This window comes from Phaenicophaeus curvirostris, chromosome 15, assembly GCF_032191515.1.
Source record: "Phaenicophaeus curvirostris isolate KB17595 chromosome 15, BPBGC_Pcur_1.0, whole genome shotgun sequence".
Taxonomy (NCBI): domain Eukaryota; kingdom Metazoa; phylum Chordata; class Aves; order Cuculiformes; family Cuculidae; genus Phaenicophaeus; species Phaenicophaeus curvirostris.
The window spans coordinates 12,331,549-12,353,400 of NC_091406.1; the positions used below are offsets into that span (position 1 = coordinate 12,331,549).

Below are 21,852 nucleotides of genomic sequence, written 5' to 3' on the forward strand. Positions count from 1 at the left end.
ACAGTGATATCAGAGAGTTTTATGGCTTGTACTATAACTTCAGATAAATGAATGTGCAGTTCTAGGATTCAATCTCTGTGGTTTTCATAATAGCTGATACAAGTAAACCAATGCAGAGAGTCAACATATTCTCTGTAAGGTTTGATATTTGAGTTGTATCAACTGCAAGTAGGCTGTGAGCTCCCTGTGTTCACACTATGCTTCTGTGAAATAAAAAAAGGAGTTGGCAGCAATTAATGAAATGAAAGAAAAGCTTGTACAGAGAATACTATAAGACGGCTTTTATTTATGATAATTAATACCATTTCTAAATAACAGATTTGGGAGAGAAATACTAAATTTTTATATGGCTCATTCTCTTAAAATTGGGAAAGATTTCCAACATGATCCACACCTTTCAGTTGAAATTTCAAATGCATCTACAAAGCTTATTGCATTTTGCATGAAATGCAGTCAGAAATTAAGTATGTGACTATAAAAGCAACATTTTGACTTGGAAAGTTAATCACATGATGAAAGCTTCTCTCTATAGATTGCAGAGTCTGAACCTGTGTAAGTGAACACACACAACTCTCTTGAAAACAACAGGTGGTGTGTATGCGTGGCAAATCCCATTTCAGGTTGAGAACTATTCTCTCCCTCTTGAAGCAGAAATAAGCATATTATATGCTCAAAACAAAGTCAGAAAATTGGCCTATTATTTCCCAGAGCCGCTTTCCTCCTAGAACTGCCAGCCATTGTCAAAGAGGAAAAAAGACACAAAGAAACTTATATGAAAATTATTTTTACAAAGCAAGAACAAAAAATTGAAAGAAAATATTTTATGACAAAAGAATTGTCTTAAAGTATTGCCAAGGGAATACTTCAATGGTAAAAAAGTATCTGCCTGAAAACTACCCATTGCTATTTGAAGATAATTGAATTCTAGTTTCTTTCAGAAATTTGTACGTAGACAAGAGGTAGCATAGATACAACACATGTGGCATTTGCCTCACTAAATAGTCTGTCAAACAACACTGGGAAGCTGATTTAGTAAAAGCCATCAGAGTTTTATACAGTTCTTGCAATTTTTTTTTAATTACAGGAAAAAAGTCCACAATGGACTACATGGCAAATGCTAATTTTCCTATAAAATTTTTTCTTGTCTATTCTATTTCAGCTTTAAAGTAGAACTCTACGGAATGAAAAAAAAACCCACCAAACCAACCCTTTTTTTAAAAAAAAAAATTTCATAAAGCAGAACTGAAATTTGCTAGTTTTCCAATGGAAATCATCCTGAAGCATGAAACACTCAAGAGTGTAACTGAACTCTTAAAGTGATGGCTATCAAATTTGTCCCTTTAAAATAGTGCATTAAGGAAAACAAAATAAAAAGTGAAATGGTATTGCCTAATCCAGACTGAGAAAGTACCCTGTCAGCATTTCTTGTTCAGAAGCACGTATCCTTGGATCTTTACTGCTGAGAGAGGTACGGTAACTTTAACCAAACTGGATTTAAAGTGTTAAGCATAGTAATAGGGGCAAGTGTAACACTGGAAAGACTGCAAACTTGGAAGAACTCACACAACCCCACATCAGTATTTCAGACTAAGGTATGTACTGTAACTGACAACATTCATTTACACAGTATATATATATAAATATATATACACACACATACACATAGCCTTCTCTCCCTGGACCTGTATTTCATAATTGCTCTCTAGCTCTCCCTACCCTAGAAAGGGAGGGCACCATCAGCTTCCTTCAGCCACCTAGAGAATTACTATTTGGCCAAACAATTTTGGCACTTTGGACAGACGATTTCCTTTCCCTGACAAAAACCAGAAGCATATCTACCCATTCAGACTTGACACATTTTTATACTATTGCTACATTCCTCTAATGATCACAACTACAGTCATTGTGATTGTGAGCATATGTTCTCTCTTTAAAATACAAACAAAACTAGTGCTTTTTGCTTCAGCTTCTGTGCAAACACCCAACCCTAATATTATCAGCCAAAGGTTTAGTTCTTTCAATAAACAACAGGAAATACCTGAACGTGGTTGGGAAACCTCTGACCATCATCAACTTGGAAAGATAATAGGCACTACTTGTTTTCAAGTTTACACATTTAAAAGGTAAAGTGTATATGTTTCACGATCATGATCACTCCATACACTCTCTTAAAGTGTAGATGCATGTCTCGGATATACAGTTTCCCTGGGAATGGTATGTACTGCTCTTGAAACTAGAAATTGTTTCTCAAATGTGCTCTACAATTTCTATCACTAAACTCAAATGGCCATTAAAGAAAAAAAATAAAAGAAAAAACAAGACAGAGTAAGGGACAATGAGACAGAAGTGATTGTCAAAATCCAATTTGCCTTTACACTCAAAATTCACTTATGTTTTTTTAAGGGGATAAGTCCATACTGAAACTTAATGTATTTACTATTTAGCAGATACAACAAAAACATTATAAAACCAGACCATAGAGTGGGCCAGCAACTAAGGTGTTTTAAAATAACTTTTTGTCCTGAACAGAATTTTTCTAAGTCCCACTTTTGGCTGTACAACCGATTTGAAGAGAAATCCAGTTCTTGCTTCCTGTGTGGCTTTGTTTCTTAGTTCACATAGTAAAGCCAATAGACAATATTGAAGAAGGAAAAAACAACAGGGAAGAATATGCGCGACCATCGATCTATGGCATTTACATCAGTCAAGTCAGGAATGGTAATTTTCAGCTGAGATGCACGTCTCCGTAGCCTGCTTTTCTTCTGTGCCACGTGTCGCTCCAGGGCATTGCGACCGAAGCTGTGTCTGGGTAAGCCAGCTTTCCGGTACTGGATGCTTGAAGTGTCATAGGCCAGCATAGTGCTTCTAGGGTCCCCAAGCCCCATCACAGCCTCGGAGGCAGCCATCTCATTTTTAATTTCAAGTGTGCTCAACAAAATATTTTCATGTGGATCCATCTGTAAAAAATAAAAAAGCACATTTAACAGGAGACAAAAGCCCAGTCAGTTGCAAATTGAAGCCATGCTGACAAGGGATAGATCTAATGCTACTAATTCACTGCATGTCAGTCTGTCTCAAAGACTTTAAGCATAGCTGTAACTATATTTAGTGTCATTTATTTGTGAACTCAAGGAGCAACACGGCCAGTATAGTATAATGGAATAAATGGCATCCCCCCAGAACCCGTGTTCATTGAGCAGAAGCAATACTTGGAAGTGGGCAGATGCCCAGCCCCTGAAAGTGGGATTATGGCACTAGGTAGGATATCTGAGGTGAACATTGAATGTTTTGGATATTTTTTGGAGGGAAATCAAATGGAAACGGGTCTGCTTTGCTCTGGTTTTGCTTCTTTCAAATGAAAGCTTCTGCTCTAACAAAAACTTCAGGTATTCCCAAGGTCTCTGCCTCTATAGAATGAGGCTCAGAGCACTGCAAAAGAGAATGCAAATTTTCACTCCCTATATTCCAAGCAGGACGGCTAGTTACCTGGGGGAAGGCACCAGCACAGTCTAACTATATCTATGCAGAAACTCCATTCCCCAATGCTAATGAATTTCATAAATACAGTGCATGCAGTGGAGACCAGAATGCTGGAATAGCAGAGGTCTGCAATTTAGAGCAAGGAAAAACACATATAGAGTGTAATCACATCAAATGTCCATTGAACAGTTGTTTCAATGGGTAGTTTTGGGTACTATATGTATTTTTAAAAGGCAGTTCAGTGGAAAAATAATAAACGCTATGTTGTAAAAAATACCCTTACAAAATGAAGAGGATTTCAAAGATAAGGAACTCAATTCTATTCTTAGGCAACGTGGAGTAGATCTGAGTACGGTAGGAGAACTTCAAAATAATCCATTTATAGAAAGCAAATACAAGATTATTTAGGAAGTTCTAATTCTCCTAGGCCCTCTCTCCAAGCATATATTTTGAATTGCATGATTACAATTAAATAAAAATAATTCAAAAGTAATAATAGCTAATAAGCAGCTAATTAAGTACACTGACTCAATGGTGGTAGTGCAGACATACTCCAGGCCAAATAACAGCTGAAACTGACCCAGAGCTCCTTTAAGAATAACTCATCCACATTATTAACTTATAACGTATGTCACATATACTGTGATTGTTATTGAAAGTGCACAAATTGTGACTCTTGTGGATTTTTTTTGAACAAGAATATGGCACCAGTCTATTCTGTAATATTTAGAAGCCAGCAGTCAGCAGCAGGTACGTCCCTGCGCTACCCATATAGTGCTGTATTTGCCATTAGTAAAAAAAACCCCAAACCTGCTATATACTATTTCACGTGCAACAGTGAGACAACTGAGTTGAAAACCATTGCTTTATAGTAGCATCCACTGCATAGCATTATGAACTGGGAAGCTGGATACTCACAGAAATACTTTGGACCTACTGAAACACTGCCATTTGAGTGATTACATCTGTTAAAGTGATGCATAAAAACTGACATCACTCTCTCTTTCTCTCTCTCTCTTTTTTTTCCAGTCTATGTGAGTTTGCACCCCTCTAGTTCCATCATATTTTAGTTTTACATTACATCTAATAACTTAAATGTGAAGCAGCCAAAAATCATGTGGGTTTTGCTTGCTTTCCATCGAAGCTGTATGAAATCTTTTGAGTTTTCTAGCACGTTAGGAAATCAATCTTTCTTGAGAAGCAGCAGAAAAATAAGAAATTTGAATTGAAACTCAAGAAATATTCCTTTAAGAATTCTGTAGCATGATATTGTGCATGATGAAGAAACACTGCGTTCTAGCCAGGAAGGCCATCAAGTTCTCATCAGTTCTTATCTGCATTAGACAAAACTAAGGCAAAAAGAGTATCCTGCTATTGTAATTTGAAGAAAAGCAAACATATGCAAAAGCTTTCAAACAGATATATGAAACTATTCAAGGGAGCTTTCAGACTTTTTCTTATAATGACTGCAGTTACTCAGAAAATTTTTAAGTGATTTTCTGGGTAAGGCAAAATTGGCTTTCATCTTTGTTAGAAGATCTCGGACAAATAACGAGACTTCTAGTATCCTGAAAATATAATAAATTATATGCACTTGGCATTCATTGATCCCAAGAAAGTCTAAAACCAAATAATATCTGTATACAGGGAAGTATCTTACAAGAGGGGTGCAAGACCATTTGGAAACTACTTTTCCCATGGTTTCACATAGCCTGAAGAAAAGAATAGAAATTTTACTCCCATTGACGTCAGGGGAAGTTTGACATAACATCCACTAATGCAATGGGGTTTTACCCCTTAGCTCAGAGCCTAGGTTATTTTCACCCCAACATTGTGTATTATGAGATATTATCTTTGGAAAGATTTTAGTGGCAACAAATTTGTTCACATCTTAAAATAGATTCATCCTCAGAAGATTTAGGTATTTTATCTTTGTGATCTGCAATGACATTAGAAATTTGAGTGCTCTTAACACACTCGTATACTTTCTATGCAACACATATGCAAGAAAAGTAATTTTAGTCTACTAGAGTTAGATACAGACATGTTTTAGTGACATAATAAGTTCAGATAACTTTTTGCTTTGATTCTTTTTTCAGTTCTTTTCTCAGTAAATTTCTCAGCACAGCAAACTGCTGCAAATATCCGGTAACCTTGGCAGTACTTAGTAAAATTAGTGATGCTGGGCAGAAAAACAACATCTAACAATATTCTGAACTATCTTCTAGAGCAAAGTGTCATCTTCTGCAAATATTGATATCAGAGTTGAAGCACAGCATTTTTTCATATTTCAAGAATCGTTCAGAATAAATAATGCAAAACACAGTAAAAATTAGTGATGGGCGAACCTTCAAGTGTTACAACGGCTAGTTAAGCACCACAAAGTTCAGGTGCTTTTTGAACATTAATTTGATTCTCCTGCACCTGGAATGGTGGATTAACTACAACAAGAACTGCATTTTTCATGGAAGTTTGAATTTCCAATCTGAAAAACTCCCAAAGTTCCAATGTAGAAGTACAAATGAATGTAAAATAAAAGAAACACAGAAACAAAGAATAACAAAAACAACAACAACAACAATCAGAAATAAATTAATCTAAAGTTTCAAGCTTTGACACAAGGTTCCTTCTCAGAGTAGAGAGAGCTGAGAGTGTTATTTCCACCAAGCAGGTTCGCCCAACTCTAAATAAAACATGCTTTTATAACTAAATGAAGCCTGAGATAGAGCGATAATAAATTACATTTATTATACAGAGCACTGCCCATTCAAAAGGATCCCAAAGCGCTTTACAAGCTTTCGAAAGAAGAACCACTTCACTTCCCAGTGACGCACCATCACCTCTGGTGAAATGTGGTGACTAACAGTGCAGAAGAATACATTCTATATTTTAGTTGAGGAAATGGAGAATGCTGTAGCCAATTGAAACTATGGGGTGGGTGAGTGGTGGTGGGGAATGTTAGGTAAGCAGAACAGTTACACAAATTGATATTTGGCCAGATGCTTGGGGTTGAGATGACCACGCTATAAAAAAGTGCCATGGGATCTTTAGTGACCGTAAGTGGTCAGGACCTGAATTTTAAGTCTCTAAGGATAAAAACATTAGAAAACAATGAAAGATACCTTTGTTGAATACATTTCTGGACAATGATATGTGCCAATTATTCTTCTGTCCTGTAAGTTAATAAAATCAAGACCAGTTTCCTTAGAGATAAGGCAGCTATTATCTTTCATTTCAAATTAAAGCAGTCTAGGGTAATAATAGGACAACTAATTAAAAGATATAGGGACCTCTAAGCCAACAACTGGCATAAGTACATTCTGGCTTCAGAGGTGCTATTACTGCCTTGCCCTGCTACTCAAGGTAACATAACTTCGTGATGTAAATGTATTTTTTCCAGCTGGTCACTTGACCAAGGAAGATATGATGATATGAAAATAATTGTTAAAATTATTCTGGGGGAAAAGTGTTAAAGTGGTTTCAAAAGGAGGTGGAAGAAGGTTAAAAAGATCTCTTAGTGCTGAAGGACTGTTCAACCATAGAACTAGACTCTTCATGGTGAACAGCAGAATTCAAACTTAACAGAGAAATTCCCAGGGACAAGGAAGGAAGGGAAGATGTGAAGATGAAGAAAAAGCAGCAGCAAGTACCATGGAAAAAAAAAGGTGAAAACTGAAGTGGAGGAAAAATGACCAGAACTCAACAATCATGCAAGAGAGTGGGCTTTTTATAAATCAATCTTAAAGGTGGATGACAAAATAAATGATGTAAATGATATTCACTTATAGGTCCAGGTCAACTGGAAGAAAAGCTGACTCCGGAGCCTTGAAAGAAGCCATGACGTTTTTGATGGCCTCAAAAAAGGGGAATACAGAGGGAAGTGTAGAAATGTTACCATTATATAGTCTTCCTGCTACCTAGAAACTCCAAAATGATGGCTTTTTTTTGAGGAATTCCTTTTACATTAAAACACTAGCAACAGTAAAATATAGGTAAATTACAACTCCCACACACATACATACATACACACACACATACGTATACTACAAATCCTCCAAGGATGAACAGATCTTTGAAACTGCTAACACATAGTAAAAAGATATCTTGGTGATTATGCTCAGCTGTTACGCGAAACACAGCTTTGAAAATCATAGGTAAATTTATACTGATGAATTGGAAAGATACATTATTGACACATTTACTTCCTTGTATACTGTTCATTTTCACCTATAACCTTCGATTATATGCAGGTACTGATGGCTCATTTTTTGGAAGAATGGCTCAGAAGCATAGACAAAATACACAGTAGGGTTGAAACTTCTAATGAAAAAAACCCTGTGAAACAAAACAGTTGCAAATTAAAAAGAAATATCCTTTTTTAAGAAGGGTTGTCACTAGCTCAAAACAAAATATGGTGGAATAAAACAAGAGGAGAGAACAGAAGTACCCCATCTATTACAAAGATTAACACCTGAGATTACATCTCAGCATTTATAGGTCCTGTGAACTGACATTCTTAAGAAACGAAGACAGAAATACAGATCCTTTTTTGCAATGAAGACCAACATGACTGTCTAGACATGTAATTTAATTTATTACAGATAAAAACAGTAATATTAATGGCAGTGTAGTTTCCCACCACTTAAAGTTAAGCTTTGCTTGGAAGATGAGTATCATCCTATTCCTGACTAGTCAATGTAGCTCTGGCAAAATTAGGTGAAAGTATGAGTGCATTTTGCATTTAATAGGGATTTTCCACCTCACCAGCAAGCTTTGACTTATTATTAGGAACCACTGATCTCTGGGGATTGCACTGACTACAAAAGGTAACGTATGGAAGGCAGATAGTTATGTATAAGTGCTGCTAGGTTCACTGTGGAAGAAAAAGGATTAATGATTTTCAAATGGTACTTGCTTAAAGCTATACAGACATTTTTGACATGATAAGTGAGTCTGCTCAGATAAAGCTACACAAACTCATAAAGCACAAATGCCTAATATTTCAAAACACCCATATGTGAAACAATGTCTTTAAGAATGTAACAAACATTGCATTTCCACTGTCTGTACAGAATTGAATTTATTGCCAGCATCGCAGTAACTCTTTATGAAACCACATTAGCCTGCATTGGCTTAGATTGCATTATCCACCTAAGATTTGGGTCTGTAAAGCATACGGTTAGAGAACAGTAAAATCGAGTTGACTTATAGTATCAGGTTACATTTGTTTCTGGTCAGAAAATCCAGAGAAACTCTGCAAATTCAATCAGAATTTTCTTTAGTTTCTTGAACATTTTAAAATCTGAAAATCTCAGCAAAACAAACAAGAGACCTGTAAAAATAAAAAAAAAGAAAGTGAGAGAAAGTGCAATACCTAGACAGTGAGCTAGGTCTGGTAAGCAGAACCAGAATTTTTTAAATGTCAGTTACAATTTTCAGCAGCAATTTTTTACCACTGAGACATTCAGGAGAAAGCAAACGCAAGTGATATAGAATCTTCTAGGGTACCAGTTAGCAAGCAATAGCTCTAAATCCTACTGTATCACCAAGAAACAAAGTGTTAGGCAGCCAGATGTTTGCTGATATTGCCCCAATGAAGTATTTGTTATCCATTTGTTAAAATATCATTCTATTTACGTGTATACATTTAATCCTCTTTGAGATAATATAAATGAAAAATATCAGCAAGGACCTACATCCCAGAAGGTGCTCTTTTCCATCTATGATAAATAAGACCAAAATTTCATTAAACCTCTGTTATGGCCATAAGCTAATTCTCCTGTTACGTTTTCTTACAAAATATACTTTAACAGATATACCTAGCACCAAGAATCTCCTACAGAAAGACAGGAAAATTGCTTATATACAAAAAATGAAAGATGAAAAATGCATGGAAGGTTTGATGATTATCACAACCAGCAACATTTCTATGGCATAATTTGTATAAACTTATGGTTTTGATTTATGAACTAGACAGTAAAAATAAAGCTGATCTATTGGTCTTCTAGAACTTACTGCTGTAAAATACATAGATGTTATTTTTCTTGTTTGAAGTCAAATACCATGAGCAAAGCACCACACAGCATACAACAGCCTTGGTGTCCGTCTTTCTCCATACGCAGAATTCTGGGAAAGCAACTAATACCCAAAAAAATTTAAGTGAATTTACCAATAAACTTAGGTCTTAATAGCCCAGCATGACTGTTTCATTAAATTTAAGATACAAGGATGCATACACACCCCAACACACTTTGAAAAAAAAAGAATATATATGTATAAAAGTACACAATTTGTACATGTTTGCATGATTGCCTAGTTCTTATGCTGTACTAGAAATATTTCCTTATGAATATAGCTAGATATATTTCTAAATTGGTTGGCTATTCTGCTCTTTAACCTTGCCCTACCTTTATCATTATGCAACACAAGCAGTGTCCATGGCATGCTGTAGAGTGACTGCACCATGCCTCTCCTGAGAAGCAGAGTGTTTCTACTGTCAAGGGGAAAAAATAAATACTTGGAGGAAAAAATAATTTTGAAATATTGGGAAAAAACTTTACAATGTGTTTTAACACAGCAATTTGTTGTTTGTTTGTTTGTTTTTTTAATAGTGAAGGATGTAGTTACCAATAGACTAAAGACAAGCGAAAACTACAAAAGAAAGATTTGAAATACATATCCTCCTTCCTATCAGTTTGGGATACTGTCATTCTGATTATCAAAAATCTTGTGATATCAGTTTTGGATCACTTGAAATTGAGTTCTCCTAAATTAGACGTAATAATGTATTGCTATCTGCAAAAAGAAACCAAACAAATGATCATTTTAGACACTATAAATAAAGCTAAGGGGTTGACACTCATCTTCTATATTATATTAATATTTTTACCGCTTAGTGTCATCCTAGTGTACACAATTTAGTGAACACTCACCCAGGATGAGCACAACTAGGTTACATCCCCTAGCACATAACATTTAGAGTTACAGCTTATTTTTTGGACAGAAATTGGCTGACTCATGGTCATTCAATTAAACCTTGTCAAAGTCTTTAAAGCTGATCTGCTTCGGGAAATCCATTTGCCAAATTCGCCAGCCAGACACTGCAGCCAGACACATTTCTTCTATTTCATCGTACAGCATTTGCATTTTTTGTGCCTTATTTCCCCACAATCAGAAATAATGATACACATTGCATTAATGGATTCTTTTTTGCAACCACAAGTGTATTTAATTCAGGGTCACTGGTGGATAGCAGGTTTGTAGATGTACTAAAAAAGGAAAAGGGATATTGTGCTTTAAACAAACGGAGTGTACACGCATTGTTCTTACATTAATTAAACATGGCATTCAAAGGAGCGTGGCTGCAGAAAGAAAAACTCACGCAGTTGACTTGACCTTTATTCAGATGTCATGTAGAATACCACTACAGATCGTGGAAATAAATCACCTTCTGAATGTTTCTGCAAAATGCTGCGGGCTAAAACTGGAACTTCCTCAAATTTCACTCCTATCAAACCTCAGGTTTCAACAGAGCAAAAAGAAACTGGCCAAGCACTCCGTGCACTGCCAATTGTTTTGTATGCAAGCTGCTCCTTAATAATGCATGAATGTAAATTTAGGAGAAAGACTGCACTTTTATAATCCATGACTATTTTTATTATATGTCCTTCAGTAAACTTCTGTGCAGGGAATGACTTCTGACGCTGGGTCAAGAATCAGTCGTCTTGCAGTTTTATCTGTACTGCAAATAGGAGGAAAACTCCTTGGAGAGGAAAGGAAGAAGATGAATGCTCTCACTGGAATCTGGGCAGTGGCAGCAATAGCTTCAGCAATATAGAGCAGTGAGGATTTGAGATGTTAGATTGAAATTTTAAGAGCTTTATGTTGCCTTAGTGCTTTAATATCTTTTTCAGTTTATTAACTGAGCCTGTGCATGTAGTTATTTTAGAATTCCTCTTTTTTTTTTCCCAAAAGCTTTTAAAATCTTTTTGCTTACTCATATTTTGAAGTAGAAGTACAACTACTGGGTAGGGTACAAGGTGCAGTTCTATGTAATAAATACTAACTACTTTTAGGTACCTTTGTAACAATTCCTCCTCACTAGAGGTGCATCTATATGATTTCTTCAGACAGAAATAAATATTGGTGTGAACTGAAAAGGCTGAAGACAAACCAGTAGTAAGTCAGAGGGGAAAAAAAAGGTATTAGCCAAGCCTAAGCTAATGAGCAAGGTATATCATGCAAGGCCAGCAGCCCTGTAAATGCATCTTTACACCTTAGTCTGAAAATTGACTGAAAGTTATCACAAGCTGGCCTGCAGAGGGCCACATGGATATAGCAATGCATTCATACTGGCTCAAGTTAACACACTCCATCTAATACCCTCTCTCTTTTTCAAAGGAGACATCTATGGATAGAAGAGTGAAAAAATGCACAGGCTCTTCCACTTACTCACTAGCAAAGTGGTGAAAAGAAATTTGGAATCTGTCATGGAAAATGGCAGGTAGTAAAGTAATACCCAAGCTGAATCTATTCTGTTGCAAAGTGTGCTATGATATTGTTGGCACAATGAAACACAAAGTACTCAGTCTTTGTGTTCAAACAGCACACATACGTGAGCCAGCGAATCTGAAAATGGACACCTGGAGGATGCTGTAGGAGCCCTGTTTCCTTGCCAGACTCCACAATGGCCAGAAACTGTCCACCCAACCTTCCCAGTTGCGTAGGGGAAATCGTTAAGTGCAATTGCTTGTGAAACTGGTAATTGCATGGTCTTGTTTTTCTTAAAACTCTGATAATACAGTGGAGTCCTCTAAAAATGAAAGATCTGAGAAGTCTTCAGCTTTTCTGGTTAAATTTGGTCACTCTTCCTTGGTCAAAAAGGTGAAAGGGGGAAAACTCAGAAGCTGAGAGAACCAGAAGGGGAAGAAAGTTATCATGTCAAGTGCAGCTGAGGGCAGGTTAAGCTTCTATTTGTTCTTTTCTTGCCATCTCATCTTTAGCAACTGTGAGCTAATTCAGATAGAATAACAGTGGGTCAGGAGGGCAATGAATTGCAAAGATACCTATATTCGTTAAACCTTCTTAGCTTGCTAAGCCCTATACTAATTCTTCAAGAGAACATTTCTATTGTGATTCAAACCTATTAATATGCTATTTAATCTCATTATCATATTAAAGTACCATCTTCTTTACTTGGTACACAAATTTTTGATGCAAAAAAATATAATTAGTCTGACAATTTCACTCGCTTGTGACTTGGCACTGTGTTACAGCAATAGACTGTAACTTTCAGGCGAGCTGACTGAATACCTTACGTAATACAAAGCCTACTGAGTAAAGAATTACTCATCGTTTTAAAAATAAACTCAGTATATTTAAAAAAAGTCTTTGTGTTCAGAAAAAAACCCCTTATCTAAACATGCAGAGGTTAGCAATGTCAGTTCACATTTATTTAAAAAACAAATGACTGAATAAATCTGTATAAACAGTTTTATGAAGTGTTGCATAATGTCCTGACATTTTTCCTCTCTTCTCCAGAGGGAAATTACTTTATTAATGTTCACATTAACAACAGCATGACTGCAAAATTAGAGGTTGAGTTTTATTTATGTGACTTATGTTATCATGTACGTCAGGTATATAGCCTGTACACTTGCAGTCTCTGTACTTTGAGCTAGGATAGAAATGTCTCAGCTTCGAATATGACTGCAGCTGTATACTTATAATGTATACAGCCACATCAGTGATGTATAATTGCAAAACATAATGCTACTTCTGTGAAGTGGCAAATCAAATTACTCTGAAAGAAAATAACAAATTTTATATAAGAAATGTTAATTTGCAGTAATTAACTGTCCTAAACCTAGATGATTTAACTAAAAAAAAAAATTAGAAGTCATTTAAACACTATCTGAATAATATGTATGTAAGAATTAGAAAGATAAGACTAGAAATGGAAACCACCAAATCATTATATGGTAATGCCTCGATGAGGTTTGATATTTGGGTTGAAAAATCAAGTATTGCATCTTGTGTCTCGCCAATATCCTAATAAGTAAATCATACTGATGTCTAAGTAAAGACTGACAAGGTGCTCCATCAAGAGATGAATCTGTAGACTTTAGTTTAACAAGAGCCTTGATGAAGGAAATGATATAAATACAGTGAGTATCATCTCTGCTGCCTGATATACTTGCAGACTTTGTTGCTTTGGAAGAAGCATTCAGCTGCTTTTCCACTAGTATCACCCCTTGTAAAACTTACAGTTGGCAAGATGCATGAAGCACTTCTTTACAGAGGAAGAAGAATCAGCCTTTCATTCAGCCCAGTACATTTACCATGGCCTTTACAGTGACAGTCTGGTTTCCACTAAATTATCACATATCTGTAATGGAGGCTTTCTGATCTATCCAGAATAACAAATACACAGATATCATTGATACTCAAAAGCATTTTCACCTTACTTACACCTCCAGAGAAGTCAATTAATATACGTAGTGGTTTGGATCATATGAGTTAAGACAAGCAACCGTGGAAAAACCAGCCATGAATCCAAAAGATACAACAACAGCATAAGCAGCAGGTTGTCTGGGAATTTAAGACAACAGGAAATTATACTAAACATACAGAGCTTGGGAGCTGATGAGACTGTAAATCCTGAACAGAAAGATTAGAAGATGCATCAGACGTATCATAGCGATCAGCATCAGTAAGCCCATCCAAGACATCGTTCTGCAATGGAAACATCTAAAGTAACCTGATTGGATCCAACAATGTAAAAGAAAATTTAAAGATTAATCAAAACCACCTTAGCTACTGGATTCTGGAAGAAACTTACTGGGAATAAATCAGTACTGAGTAAACACCAAGCACCTCATTTTGTTGGAAATGCAATAACTGAAATTAAGTATATTAAAATGGCTCTGGGGCTGCATCAGTTGTACTAGGCTCTACACTGACATCCTGGTTTGGCTATTCATCTCCTAGAAGACACAGTCAGGCTTTATAATGCAGAAAACTTGGACGGTTATATGACAATAGCTTGTTTCCCTCCCCCTGCCCCCTTCTATCCCTAAAGGAAAAAGAAACTAAAATTTCAATTAGAAGAAAAAAAAGCCTCGTAGACTTCTAGACCAAATCCTTTCAGACCATTTTTCAGTAGTCACAGAATTATCAGATCAAAGTAATGGATTTTGATAAAGTCTTTGATGCACAGTCTTAAAAGTGAAGAGAGACATGTCCCCAGTATACGTACAATTACCCACAGGAAGACAGCCAGCTGAAAGATACTGTGAAGCCAGAGGTTAGAATTTGGTGCTATTTTTTAACATATCTCTTAATCATCTGGAAGAAGCACAGACCAAGTATTAGATTAGTGCCCTGAGCCTAAAGTAAAGGCGGCACAAAACATGCCCCCAAATGGTCAAAAGGATGCTGATGACAGGCAACATTGCTACTTAAAAGTCCACAGAATAAATACGCATAACAACAAGTTAAGAGCATATATAACATAGTTTATGACACATATTAGGTATTCAGGCAGAAATACAACACTCCCAATTTACCTGTTCTTACATATAAACTTGCAGTACTACACCATTCCCAACAGAAGAGAATCAAAAACTTGAGATAAAGATAAGAAAGGCATTCGAAGAAATTATGGAAGATGATAGGCTTGAAAAGAGAGGTGTGAAAATGATGTGAATGATCTCTCAAATAAACGAAGGATGTCTAGAGTGAGCATGAAGTCAGTGTTTTACCTATAAGCAACCACATGACTGTTTACAGGGAGTACAATTAGCTTCAACAAAGGCAAAAGATGATGAGTTAGAGTAAAGGAATAAACTGCTTAATGCAGCTTGAGAAGCTTCAAGAGTGGAACGATCACACACGCAAGCATTTTAACCTCCAGTCACTGCAAAGAAAATTGAGCATGTTTCGTATGATTCAACACATCTGTGACAATGTATCTACTAGCAATTGAGTCTGAATCTTCCCTGAGTTTTATGTCCTTTAAATTTCTCCATGATTTCATTACTCAGGTTTCAGAATTCAAAAAGAAAATCAAGACACGAGCCCAATTCCTTCTCTTCCTCCCCCTTACCCTAAACAGAGCCAAGTATCTTTGAAAATGAGGGAGTATGTGAAGTTATCTTCTGTGGTAATTCAGACTAACTATAAGGAAGAAATACTTCACAATGAGGGCACTAAAACACTGAACAGGTTGCCCAGAGAGGTGGTAGATGCCTCACTCCTGGAAACATTCAAGGTCAAGTTGGATGGGGTTCTGAGCAACCTTCTCTACTTGATGTCCATGCTCCCTGCAGGGGGTTGGACGAGATGACCGTTAAAAGGTCCCTTCCAATCCAAACCATTCTATGATTCTGTAATTCTAAAAACCAAACCAAAACCAAACCCACCACATGGACTGTATTTGACGTGAATATAACATGAAATTTAAAGAAATATTTGGCCACATTTTCATTTGGAATAGCCCAAAACAAGCTCTGCAACCAGCCTGGTGGTGTTTGATCAAATGGAAAAAAGAAGACATTCTTCACCTGAGTCACCAAATCTCCAAGTGATTACACTGGATGCAGCACATACCACAATCCTGGAAGAACAGTGTTTCCTTAACTGTTTTGTAGGGTCTTTAGTATCTTGTGAATAATGCTGAGCAAAAGCAGAGAGACTACCAATATCTGTTCCTGCCCTGGAACCTCTCCATGCCAGAGAATTCAACAGTATAAAGGCAGTGTGTATTAACTTCAACTTTGATTTTACAAGTAGTTTTAGGACTAATGGAAGGACTAATCAGCACTTTTTCACCACTATTAATCACTATTTTTCATCACTATTAATCACCACTATTTGCTGTTCAGGAAAGTTGTAAGAGACTATTACAAATACTGATATTGGAATCTGCAGAAATTTGCTGGTGTAAAATGTATAAAAGATGCCGCGTCACAAACAGCAGTTCCAATAACTATTCATCCATCTTTTTTGCAACATCTGTGCTGAAGGCAGTAACGGAGCTGTATAAAAATTCTCATTCTCATGTTTTAAGGTTTATTACTCATGGCATTAATCTTTTCTCAGATAGTATTTGAAATCACAAACAAATCCATAGTATTCCATGTAGTGACAAAAGAGAAATCTAGTAATGTGACACAAGAATACTCATACTTTGTAAAATTAGTCCTTCAATGTTGGATGCTAATACGACATGGAGTGTTCCTTTGGTCTCATTTCTAAAATACTTGGCTTTTCATGGGAATTTGCTTTCAAGTTCTAGTTCATGATTAGCAATTCACCATCAGACTTTGGCTATTCTGTTACATGCCTGAAAGATTCAATGTATGAATAATTGTACTGAAAATATCCCAAGTGAAACAGTATACAAAAATATACCTCAGCTAGGGGTGACACTTGGATACGCACGAACCTTAGGTTTCCATCGATGTTAGAGGGAAGTCTTCAGGTAAAAACCAGATCTAGTCTCATAAAATTACCTACAGCATTTCTAAGTTAATAGCTTTGCTTGTTTAAAGGGAAACTGATTTTTTAAAAATAAACTTGACAAAGTAAATAAAAGCTTGCAATTTTTTTTTACATTTCTGAAAATCACCAATAGAAAGAAAAGGATTTTGCAGGGTCTTCATTAACTTTACAATATTAAAATGTGTCCTATGGTACCATAACATCATAATTAAATTCATCATTTTGCATTTACCATCATTCATGTTTCTCTCAAATTTAAAAGAAAAAAGGTAAATTCATGAATAGGTGAAATCTGAATCATGACAACATAATCCTCCATCTTAAAAGACTATAAACTATAACTCATAAAACTATCATGCTATCAGCATGTGACAGATTTTTCTTGTTCCAGCAAAACCAGACCAAAATATTCTGCTGTCTGCAGGCACACTATGGTAGTGTAGAAGTTCTGAACAAATACAAGAAATTCCTCCACTAGAGCTGTACAAAACTTCCGTTTGCACCTCATAAATAATCACTTGGGTTTTTTTCTGATTTAGATTATTTTTTAAAATTCTTATTTTGATTTTTTTTTTCCTTGGAGCATCATGCCAAATTACAAATTCAAAAAGCTTCCCATGCCAAAATAAATCCCAAACATTAGCTTTATTTAACTTTCTAATTTTGCATGTGTATGAAAGTTTATACATTTCGCACTGAGTACATTCTAGCATTCAGCCCAGATTTGCCACTGTGTGAAACTAATCCAAAACGGTCAGAGTGAAAAATGACAAATGCATTATGATAAGTGCTCCCTTTTCATTAAGCATAATGGATATCTCTTCCAGAAGTGTGTACCTTGGCAAATGTATGTTCTGCCTCAATTCTCCAGCCACAGGAGACCATTTTTAGATCCAAAATTAAGCACACAGCAAGCTGATGCTTTATTTCTGAACAGTTTCTGAGTTAGTCTCAGCAGTGTCCTGGGCCACCGTATGTTGAAAATATACGAACTTCTAAAGATTTCAAACACTTCTGTAGCAAATATTTCTCATCCAGGTCAGCTGAAAGATTTAGGAAAGTAGATTAAATTTAGGTTTATTTTCCAGCTTTCCATACAGCTCTTACTAGACTATCAGCTATAGCCATCATTTTGGATTTGTTCCTTTAACTCTACATCCTGACTTAGAAAACATCTCACAGTACAGCTTAACTGAGCACGTGCTTTAGATAATCATCGTTCAGCTCTCCGGGCTAGAGGGCAGCATTCCTTGCTGAGGTGCAGAGCTAAGACAAGATCATAATAATCCCACTCCACTCATATTCGACATGAAATTACATTTTAAAGCTCTGCATGGCAGAAGCAAAAGTCTGCCTTCCTGTAGCAATGCTAAAAATATACCCCCATTTCAATTTACCTTATTGACATCCATTCGCAACTTCTCATTGTTGGCACTGGCAGCTTTTTCTGCCGCCTTCTTTTGACGTTGAGGTCCCCTGCCAAAGAAGATGTAGTTGACCAATGCATACTCCAGCAGAGCCATGAAAACGAAGACAAAACATCCCATAAGGTACATGTCAATGGCTTTCACATATGGAATTTTGGGAAGAGTCTCTCGAAGATGGGTGTTTATTGTTGTCATTGTGAGCACAGTTGTGATTCCTGGAAAAAAGAATTGGTAAGTCTACTGATTGAATTAATTTTAATTTTCTACCATAACAGCTCATAATATTGAAAAGCTAGAGCTGGGAAATTCTAGGAGATATTTTTTCTCAGTGGAAAAAAAACCCTGCCCTCAACTTCTGTCTATATTCCATATCTTAGCTTTCAATTTTTTGTACAGCAAAAAAGACTACATCTTTAATAAATTGCATTCAAACAAACAAGAAAACCCCGTAGTTGGACTCTATGAGTATGTTTTTAACTAGCTAAACTGTATCCTTCCCTAACTAGTCTCAGTTAAAACTACCAGCCTAGAGTCACTGTTATCTTGCTTTTCTCTATCATTTTCAGGATGCCTGCAGTCTTGAATTCTTATGGGAAAACACTACACAGAAAGGCATTGTAACACTCAGACAGTAGTCTATAAAGTTAAAATATCAAATTCTCAATTGCATCTTTTATTATGATTTACTTATTTTACCTATATGAGGGCTGTAGTGGCAGGAATCTGTCCAATTTATAAAAAAAATGGTAATAATCATATTTATTTCTGTAACATGCTTACATCCTCTGACAAGGGGCACAGTATAAACAAACATGCACGGGGTAAATAATGAGATATAAAAGTGCTCTAGAGATTAATTAGGGAAACGGGTTTTCTTTTAGAATGTAAGGTAACAGTAAGGAAAAACATAATCAATTTCAGAAGTTTGCTATGCAACCCTAGTTAAAACCTTATTTAATTCATACCTGAGAGGAAAAACAATTTCTAATCCATAACACAGTGTTGTATGTGTACTCTGGACTGCCATGGGCAAAAAACAAACTAAGTGCACTCTCTTTGGAGAAGAAAAAGCAGTAAAACAACAACAGAAAACATTGAGACAATTAGGCTAATTCTAATGATTATACAGTTAGCTAACTCAGACATGAAATCACTTTAATTTTTATTTAAATTGTGATTATTTAAATGCTGATTTGAATAATACAAAGCTTAACAAGCTAGACATAAAAAGATCTAAGAGATTTGATTTTCAAATCATGCACTATCCACTAGGCCAGAAGCAAGAAAAAGCATTCAGCTAATGCACACTGCATGAGATGTGTAAAAACGCCTACCTAAAGCAACTCTTGCAGCTGAAGCATCATAATTAATCCAGAAGGAAACCCAGGACAGGATAGTGATCAGAATAGAAGGCATGTAGGTCTGCAGAATGAAGTAACCAATGTTTCTCTTAAGTTTAAAGCTGAGAGACAGTCTTGGGTAGGCACCTAAAAGAGAATAGTTGGTACGGCCATAACTAACTTGTTGTAAAGCCCAAATCCATTTTTCTTTCATTTTGGTTTTATTGTTTCATGCAATACAGAGTATGCAAAGAGTTAAAAGATCCAGGATAATCAGGTGCAGAATTTCTACCAAGAACTGGGATTAACTAATCTAGGGGTACAAGGATGCTCTAAGTGCATATCTGCTGGTAACAATCAACAGCCACATACATCTGAGAGCAGCAAATTCTTATAGAAAGGCTTTTTCTTTCCTGACAAGCTGTGCCTACTTGTGTAATCCTTATTCTAACCTTCTCACCAAGCAATGCAACATTTGCCCTTTGTCACTGGACACCAGAAATACTTTCGTGTATGAAATACGTGTTGAAATAGGGGCTAGACATCGTTATTCAAGTCCCATTTCTGTTTGGTTTTGAAAAATTTGGGATGCACAATGTCTTTCTATGCTCCTCCAAAGATGATTTCTATCCATATCAATAAAGCAGGCTTTGAAGATTATTTTTTTTTAATACACCTAGCAGCTTTCTCGAGTAGGTAGAGAAAACCACATAGTAATAGCCTGACCTGACTAGTCTCTTTTGAGTGGTTTAATATGCTACTGAAATGTTCTAGTTGTTTCTTGTTTTGCTTTTTATTTTATCTTATTTGCTACTCCTCCACACAAAGCATCTTTTCAGCTTTCAGAATGTCATATGCTTGCTAGCATAGGCTAAACAACACATCCTGTAGAACAAGGATTTTAAACGTTTTACAGCAAAGACAAAATAATTAGTCAGAGCTTGGCACAAGGAACATCTAGAAATAGAGGTAGAAAGGTTCCTATATTTCCTACAGGCTGGATTACTTCTTGTTGGGCTTAGGGTGCTGAGGTGTATAAGTGGCTTAATCAGTTTTCATAGGAAAACAGAAAATACAGCTTATTTGACGGAACCTTAACATGACAAGACTACTGTATCCTCTTCATATGTTAATAAGTGATGACTTTACACTGTGAAAGCTGTAATAAAACCTGCTCCTTTCAAAATTCACAGTTGCTGCTCTAATTTATTCCTGTTGCTAAAATTCTCGCTCAGATCCTGAAATGCATGTTAAGAATTAACCTGTTCCTAAAAGTCTTCCCAGTGAATTCCCTTTTTAGCTTCCCCTCCACGAACCTGTAGAGAAAACAACATTCTTGGTGATAAGCTTGTAGTCTACAATGGAGAACTGTGGCAGTTCAATCTTTGTCACTCCTGTGACTGCATTATCACCCCCACGCCAGTAAAATTCAATGTCATCGGTTGTATAGCCATCTATAAAAACAGGAGTAAACAGTTAAGAACCACATCACTTCTGACAAGAGGGAGAAGACACCAGAGTATTAACTCAGAAAAGAATTTCAAATCTATTTCTAAAACTAAACCATTAATAACACAATAGATACAAACATACAGGCAGACACAAGTAATTCTAAATAGAATTTCAAATGGCAATCCTAGGCGTATTTTAATCTTTGTTTTTTTTAAAGGAATATTATATCAATATATTCATAAAGCAAACCTTTAATAACAAATTAAGACTACACATTTCCTATATATAAATGGTAACTGTACATTCAGTTTAAGGTAACTTCTGATTCCAAGGCTGGATAAAACAGTGTGGGTTATGCTGTAACTTCAGCCCCTGGGCTGAAACATCAGTACTGGTAACAGAAACATGACCGGGGGCATCAAGTGAGGCTTGGAAGAGATGCTTCTCTGTCTTGTGCACCACGATCAGCATCGGAAAGAGGAGAGTGAGAGTAAAATCGGTAAGAGACAAGTACAGTGTACAGTTATCTTGTCATCTTTCTTCTCTGTGCTATGCAGTTCATAATCTGATTACAGATGGAAAGAACAAACTTTAGTTCAAAACCATTTAGATCTTACTTGGAAAACATTTTTTCTGATAATAGCTTAAAT

At 36.1% G+C, this 21,852-nt stretch overlaps 1 protein-coding gene across 2 annotated transcripts in view; it reads right to left on the minus strand.

Moving 5' to 3' along the window:
* Positions 1-1,219: 1,219 nt before the first annotated feature.
* GABRB2 (gamma-aminobutyric acid type A receptor subunit beta2) overlaps positions 1,220-21,852 on the minus strand; it is a 142,411-nt gene continuing 121,778 nt past the window's right edge. The window contains exons 7-11 of one of the 2 annotated variants that reach the window (XM_069868972.1): positions 21,067-21,204; positions 19,745-19,897; positions 18,381-18,625; positions 6,603-6,653; positions 1,220-2,957 (exon numbers count right to left, since the gene is read on the minus strand). In XM_069868972.1, the coding sequence (XP_069725073.1) occupies positions 2,610-2,957; positions 6,603-6,653; positions 18,381-18,625; positions 19,745-19,897; positions 21,067-21,204 (935 nt within the window). In that variant the 3' untranslated portion in view covers positions 1,220-2,609. The remainder of the gene's footprint in view (positions 2,958-6,602; positions 6,654-18,380; positions 18,626-19,744; positions 19,898-21,066; positions 21,205-21,852) is intronic. The other variant, XM_069868973.1, reaches the window with a different exon arrangement.